This window comes from Chanos chanos, chromosome 8 (genome assembly GCF_902362185.1).
Source record: "Chanos chanos chromosome 8, fChaCha1.1, whole genome shotgun sequence".
Taxonomy (NCBI): Eukaryota; Metazoa; Chordata; class Actinopteri; order Gonorynchiformes; family Chanidae; genus Chanos; species Chanos chanos.
The window spans coordinates 37,733,725-37,741,837 of record NC_044502.1 but is presented as its reverse complement, the minus strand read 5'-3'; the positions used below and the strand labels follow the sequence as shown (position 1 = coordinate 37,741,837).

Sequence of the window (8,113 nt, the reverse complement as noted above, 5' to 3'; positions counted from 1 at the left end):
TATTAGAAGACAATGGAAAATGTTTAAAAACTGATATCAAATATTGCCAATTCCACAAAAGAAAGAGCAGATGTTGTTATGGTATAAATGTGATTTTTAGTACAATATCAGTTCTGCTGGGACAATTGGGCTTGATAGTTTATATGTTTGGGTTTTTTTAACATGGCTCAAACAGCAGTATGAAAATGACAAAATCAGCTAAAACTGTAATTAGCTTTTTTCATTCCAGCAACTAATACAACTACTGTTCATTAGTTTTTGAAGTCAAATATGTACACATCATATCTGCTGACTAGGTTCATGAAACAAACCAAGAAGACTGATAAAAATTAACTTAAAAAAAAAACAGTAAGGAATTAGATTTTAAGTAAATGACCCATATCGTAAGCACCCACCAAAGCAGACAATTACTGATAAGGTTATTCATCACACATAGGAATGCTAGATCTCCATTAATGCTTTGGTAGCTTTTGAACAAATTTACTTCAGTTTCTTCCTATTATCCCCTCAATTACTGAAGCTGCTGTTAGCATAAATTAATTTCATTAGATCATCTCATGCTTGCAGTTGAGGAAATGAATGTTTACTTTTTTTGTTGGTTTGACTGGTAAATAATGACTTTTTTATTTTTTTAAACATGAATATGAAATGTGTACATTTCTTTTATATTGCACAAAACTGTTTAGTATAAATTGCAAAGTGGTATTGCTTATCTTTGTTCACAATGGTTAAGTTGACGTTGTAAAAAAAAAAAAAGTAACAAGTTTAAGTCATTTTTGTACAGATTGTTTATGTATCTGAATAATATTAAATAATAAATGACAATAATTACAGATGAATTAAAGGTGAGCTACTTCCATTTAGTTACTATATATAAATCGTGTATGTTTGAGTCCATTCCTATTTTAGGGTGATAAACTACAGGTTCAGGTTCTTGGATTGGAGGCTCAGGTTGTTTCCAAACAATAGGCACTAGAGATCACAAAATCCAAAGAGATCTTAATTTTCGAGTTACCTTGTAAGAAGTATAATCTATAAAAATGTGAGACAAATGTGATTCTTCTTCACACACCATGATACTGAGGAGATGTGCTGCATTGATGTACACTGATGCGCAGATGTGATTATACGTTTAAAACCCTGCATTCATGCGGTGACCGGACAACAGAACAGCTGACTGTGCAAGATACTTCTGTAGAAGCTCGTGTTTGACCTAAGTGCTAACTGGTTTCCCATGGTTGATTCGACACTTGAAATGCATAATGTTTTCAAGGTGGTTCGCTCTTTGACATCATCTCAACTCACCTAGCACGGTCCTCTTTTGTTCTAAGTTATCCAGCATCCCTAATGTAGCATTTCTTTACAAAATTCACGTTAACATTCTAGAGATTCAAGATCCTACTTTACAGATAAAAATTGCAGTACACACTTGGGGAGGGCGATACGCAATTATGGCTCAATTTCACTCCGTACCACCAGTACTTAATTATATCCCCCTCCCTCCCTCAAGTGTGATGAGCTCAGTTTCGGGGCACGCGCTGTTCGCGTGACCATACAACGACGCTGTGTTAAATCATCCTTCCTCTTCAGGTATCAGGACAACCATACGTAATTATGCACTTCCAGTGAAGATTTTCGAGAAGCAATATACAGTTAGCATACATCACCTAGTAGTTTCACAAGAGTTTTCCATTATTTTGTTATAATGGAGGAAAGAGGAAGAAAAGTTATGAACGCAGAAGCCGTCGTAAAACTGTTTTTAACGTGTTGGTTTACGTTTTTCATGGCATCGCATATCACACACGGGGTAAGATATGTTGTTCTAACTCGATGTAGTTTATAACTGACAGGAAATGCATGATATCTAACAAATATGGGCTTGAATAATCTATGTGGCCGACTACGTTTGCAAAAAATGTATCATTTCAATGTATTGGCGGAGAATGAATCATTCTTACGTTTCGAATGAAATTTCAAATACGGTTGAGTGCATTATGACTTCTTGCAAACCAAAAGAGACATTTTGTCATGTTTGATCGTTTGGATTTGTTGAATTTTTTTAAAATTGCCACCTTTCATGACCACTAACCATTCTCGTCAGAAGGCTTTCAGCACCTTGGATAGCTCCACGTGACGCGTCTTCACCAGTGTTCGTCGTTTTAGGACCTAACTTTGAGTTTCTGAGTTTTAATTCTGTAACAAGAAGTAGGTATATTCTAAACAACTGAATTTAGCACAGTACTTAAAACTGTTTTGTCACAGAATTGCTTATCAACGTTTTATCAGCTTTGTGTAGACCTGACGAACTGTACCAGTTATTATTGCAAAGTATCCCATATGGACACGACTACAAAAAGGTAAATAGAGTGGATGGGTATTCCAGAATTCTCTAAACCAATTTAACTTCTCTTAGAGTTTTTTTTTCATTAGATATAGCTCACAGCTCAGGATGGCCATCGATTTTCTTTTAACAGAATTGAGGTGCGACAGGGTGCCAGTGACGATTACTCGCTCTTTGGGTTTAGATAGTGCAAGTCAGTCTCCTGAGATATGATTGCACTTTAGTGCAATTGAATGCCTGTTCTAAAATGACAGCGCTGTTGCTTTTAGAAAAGCTCTGTGCTGTATCTTTCTCAAACTATATGTCATCTCTTCTTCCTTCTTCATCCCCATGCCAAAATAATTCTGTATTTCCTCTACTTTTGCCAGTTATTTGACTTTTCATACCTTATTGTTATTTGATTATAAATGTGGCATATCTAATTGATTCTTTAATTGCACACTTCAAATTTCATTTAGGCCACTGAAAATCAAATTTCCCATTTCACTTTTTCCCATTTTACCTTGTTGTGGAAGTGGCAGTAACTCTCTACTAAGCATTTATTGTTCAGACTGATCCTGCTATCATTTTAGAACAGGGACTGAGGTGTTTCCTCTGTGCTCGCATTTCTGTCTATAGTGTCTGAGAAGCGTCTGGTATGTGACTTGGTATATAGGTAAACACAGCTGTCTCAGACATTCACTGACACCATGTAGTCAATATGAGAGCAGCAACTAATACACTCACACGACACCTTTTGGGGTCCAAAACAAAGCAAATCGCAATGTCTTTTTTTAAATATTTAATGTGGCAGTGATTGATGCACTGATTGATGTATTGATCAACTTTTAAGGAAGTGATAGTAATATCCCATGTATATGTAATTAAACTAGCTTTGATCTAATTAACTTGCAAATTACAAGGGTTTTTCAAAACCACAAAAAAAAAAAGGTTTCCCTAAATTTATGATCAAACTTTACACCTCCAAATCTGCAACAGACAGCTACAAAATAATGTCAGGTGCAAGATGAAAGTTAATTAGTTTGCCACAGCACTTTGACAGCATCACAAAGGTTCATACTGAGCCGTTGACAACAAAAAGTCGTTTGAAAAATGTAAATGGAGGATCATAGATGAAAGGTTTCATGATAAGACTTTAAATGATATTACTCTGCTGACACAGAGGACAGGAAACAATAGGTATGTGTTATAAGATTTGTCACAGATGCTGTGTGTGTGATCCTTCATCATTTTGCTTTTGAGTTGTAAACCCGTCCATTTCAATCCATGTTTTAACTTGATGTGTTTATGAAATTCTCCCTCAAAGAGTGGTATGACATCAGAGGGTCTGAAATGCAAAAGATTATGAGATTATCCCAGAACTGAATTTGAATTGGATTTATTTTCAGTTCTAGATAATTGCCATCGCACACTGATATTAATTTAATTGAATGAGTTTGAATTGAAAGGACAACGAAATGTGAAAGGGATGCATGAGCTATAAATTTCTGGTCACACTCTTTTATCACTAGAACTGAGGTGATAATAAGTCCTTAAAATGTATCATTGTGTAAAAACTAATTTAAGTTTTATACTCAAGAGGTTGAAAGGATAATATGCGTATTATCATCTGCTCATATGACTAGCACACAGTGGTGGCCAGTATAGATAAGAGCTGTGGATCTGGTTACTCTAAGAAGTTTCTCTGTTGTTTTATCTGCAAGGTTTTTATTTCTTGTTGTGCCATGGGACCTCAGGCTTTGTGTAAAAAAAATTTACTTTAGGCACTGCATCGAGAGAGAGAAAGTCAATCGGTTAAACTCATGGAGATGTAAAAAAAAAGCACCGCTGTGTATTACCCCTGGTTGTCAGCTGTTATCATTGCAAATGGGCCTGTAGTCCTCGCTGTCTGACAGTTTGTGAGGCAGACACGGGACTTGTCTGAGATTGCCTCTTGCAGTTTTGACATCAGAGACAAAGAAAAGGAGCTCATTTTCGCTCCTCACTTTTTGCTGAAGGACAAGCAGATGTCTTTTTATGTTTTGGCTACGTTTATGAGAGTCTTTCTATGTTACAAAGGGCATCCTGATGAATGATGCATTCTAATACTATAGGTATTGATCCGTGATCTACATTAGAAAGCACAGCAGTTACTGAAGACAGCTCTGCTGTCTTGTTTACTCTGTTAGAATCAGGAAGGCAAAACCACCGCGTAACTGAGAAGCGGAGTGTCGTGAAGGGTGTCATGACAATCTGTTTTGCTATTTCATCTCAGTTTTCAGTTCCTATTTTCATTTTAAAAACATGTTCTCAGTGTTGCGATTCTGTTCCCACAGACCACAAATGTCAAAGCATCCAATCCGGATCGGTCCAGCACACTGAAAACGGAACCACCCGTGTCTCAAGTGAAGCTTTTTTGGACTCCCAGCTGCAACGCTGTGTCCACAGGCCGTCTGTTTTCACAAGGTCACAGCAGAGAGTCTGGTTCTTCTCTAGACATTTATTTTGATGAATCTAGTCCCCACGTTAAGCAGAAGCTTTGGCACAGCCAATCAAACTCCCCAGTCCCTAAGCTTCTTAGACAGAGAGCTAAAAGGAGGCCCGTGGTCAAAGCAGCAAAATTTAAAAAGATGTTTGGCTGGGGAGACTTTCAGTGCAACATAAAAACAGTGACCCTAAACCTACTAATAATTGGTAAGATTGTTGATCACGGAAATGGAACCTTCAGCGTGTTTTTCCGCTCCAATACCACCGGACAAGGGAACGCTTCCGTCGGACTGGTCCCACCCTCTAAGATGGTGAATTATGACATTTCACAGCAAACTGTTCTGGGGCCTGCGGAGTCCAAGCTTTTCAACTGCAGGGCAGAATACGAAAAGGTGGAAAAGGGAACCAAGAACATGCGCTGCAGTAATGACCCATCAAAAACATGTCATCTGGAACTGACCCAGGGTCAGGTCTCCTGGCTCTGCTCAAAACCGTTCAAAGTTATCTGTGTCTACATCTCCTTTTACAGTACAGACTTCAAGCTAGTACAGAAAGTGTGTCCAGACTATAACTACCACAGTGATGCACCCTATTACCCCTCAGGGTGAACATGTAACCTTCATTGTTTGAACATTATGAAATGCTTAGAGCTCTAAGAGGATGAATCTCTTTTGTTCTTGGATCTTCATATTAATTTGTAATTAGAGGTCTTATGGAAACGTGGGGCTCTCAGTGTCCTCCGGCAAAAAAGAAATACATGTTTTTCTAATTAAAGAAATGGAACATTCCAAAAGCTTCCAATCAGACCAGAGCTTAAAAAAAACTGAAAGGCTTCCATGTCTCTTATAGCTTGACACTGTGCGCTGTCAAGGAATCACAAACTGTGAAGGCCAGATATTATTTTAATGAAAAATTAGGACTACTAATTGTTTGATTGCCTTGGGGCTGTAGACATCTTTGTAAATTCATTATAAACGTGGTTGTTCTCATGTGCAAAACCTTGACAGGTAAGTGAGTCTCTGGATATTTCTCTAACCTAACATTGATGCATCTGGGCCGTTACCTTTTTGAGAGTGCATTAAAATGGAGTATCCTGCTCCTCGCGAAAACTGCAAGTTTCGCACCAGTTTTACTACCATTTGTTCTCTCCCAGTTTAAGTCATATCACTGAGCATATATTGGCATCATGTTGCTTCATAAAAAAATAGTTGAAATACAATTTCGTTTCTAATATCGAGAATAACTGAGTGTATAACTGATGTATACTTCTACTTTACAATATTTAAACAGTACTCTAGGCATACATTTATTGGACAGACTGCTGATGAAAGTTCCTCTGTAGTAAATTGAATTCACAGGGAGTTTTTGAACCTCTTTAATTGCATTCACTTTCCAAAGAGAACACTCTCTGCACTGTGTCAGTGGGATGACATTTTTCCACTGAACATATCATGAGTCTCACAGAGGACAAGATAATTTCATTATCCAGACTAATTTCCCCAAGTCACATACCAGTTATAACAATTACACATCAATTAACTGAGGCTGAAAATATTCATAAGTATAACCATAGATCCCATTAAATGGCAGGGTCACTATGTATATAATGTAGTGAACACTTTTCAATTTTCTGTCAGCTTCATATCATTTTTATTCATTTTTATTAATTTGTACAAATGAATTTTTATTCATTTAATTGTGCAGACTCATCCCATACCACCCCCCCCCCCAGGCTCTCTGTCTTGTTCTTCCTCTCCCCTTTCCTCTCCTTTTCCTCACTGTCATTAGTATAAACATCACTAAGAGAGCCTCTAGAGGTTAAGCGTGCCTCATTAGCGTTTATTAGTGCACATGTATGATTGTATCAAACTAACATACTGAAGGTAGGGAAGTTCTTTTACACTCCATTCCTCGTTTCTTAGTTTTTCTGTGTATAGTCTCAAGGTCTTTGCTTATATATGTACTGAACGTCATCAGTTTTTTTTTTTCCCCCCGGAAACCGATTCGACGGTAGCATTCCGTTCTGTGCCATCTACTTGCTTTTAAGGAACTCTGACATTTTATTTTTCCATACTTTGGGCACTTGCTAAATTATCTCTTAAGATACTGAAATGGAGATGAAGATTTAATGAAGAGCTATTTTGAATAACTTCTAGGTTCAGTGTGCATTTTGCTGAGCTGTAAGTAGAGCCATTCAAGGTAACTGTGTTTTGACTGGATCCTGACTGTCAGGTAAAGTTATGGTGATAACCAACTGCTGTGGGTTTATGGCCTACCATTCACCGTGATCCGTAACTAAAGCTTGTCTAAACCATTGGCACAACATTGTAAAAATCACATATCTTAGCAAATTAGTTTCTTGAATTTTTAGAATTGCTTTGTTTATCAAATCACTCGTTTGTGAAAGAGCCATGTCATAACCGATGTGTAATATGTCTTGTAGTCTGAGCTTGTCATTACAAGAACTTCTTATTACATACTGTCAGCTTACTCTTATCAAATTGGGTAACCCTCAGAGAGAGTCAGTTCCATGAAGAATAAAATAATCATTTTATGTGCTCTATGTATGTATGTATGCATGTATGTATGTATGTATGTATGTATGTATGTATGTATGTTTGTATGTATGCATCTATCTATCTATCTATCTACTTAACATTATCGGTCTAATTAATATTTTGGTCTGATTAAAGCAGAGGTGTGTAAGCAGTTCTAAATTTGATATATTAACTTATTTCTGTCATTAAATCAGTATTTACTTTTGTATTGTATATGCTTTTGTGGCTGCAGCTGTGTTGTCTTCTCATGCAGAAACAGAAACATCCTGAAAAACTGTCTTTATATGAAGCGTGTGATGTGATAAAAAGACTGCAATTTAACAAAAAGAATCTATTTATTTCTTAATAATACGTGTGTAAACATGTTTGACTGTTCTTGATCAATACAGTCCATTTTAAACCATATTCCCTGCTATTTAGGCATGTGAAATAATTTAATTTCCAGCCTCAAGAGATTTCATTACTGGTTAACTGACTGATTGAGCTCACTGTTTCAAAACAGATTGCAAAAAGATTCAGTAATGAAGCTTTAATATGCACAATATACTTGATGAACAGTAGCTGACTGTGCCAAAAGACATGAAATCAGGGACACCTAATATGATTATGTCTCTTACTGACAAACCAGCCTTTGTACAATACACTCTGAACTTCAGGGCCAAAAGAAATCTCCTTAATGATTCTGTCCTTGAGTCTTTGCTGAAGGTTGTGGCAGTAACTGTGACAAACACAGGAACTTTTTCCTATG

The 8,113-nt window shown here is 36.9% G+C and overlaps 1 protein-coding gene across 1 annotated transcript; it reads left to right on the top strand.

Annotated features, from left to right (window-relative positions):
• Positions 1 to 2,449: 2,449 nt before the first annotated feature.
• Positions 2,450 to 5,415, top strand: LOC115819675 (neurexophilin-1). Its single transcript, XM_030783177.1, has 3 exons — positions 2,450 to 2,534; positions 2,960 to 2,976; positions 4,657 to 5,415. The coding sequence occupies exons 1-3, from the start codon at positions 2,450 to 2,452 to the stop codon at positions 5,413 to 5,415; spliced, it is 861 nt and encodes a 286-aa protein (XP_030639037.1).
• Positions 5,416 to 8,113: the final 2,698 nt, after the last annotated feature.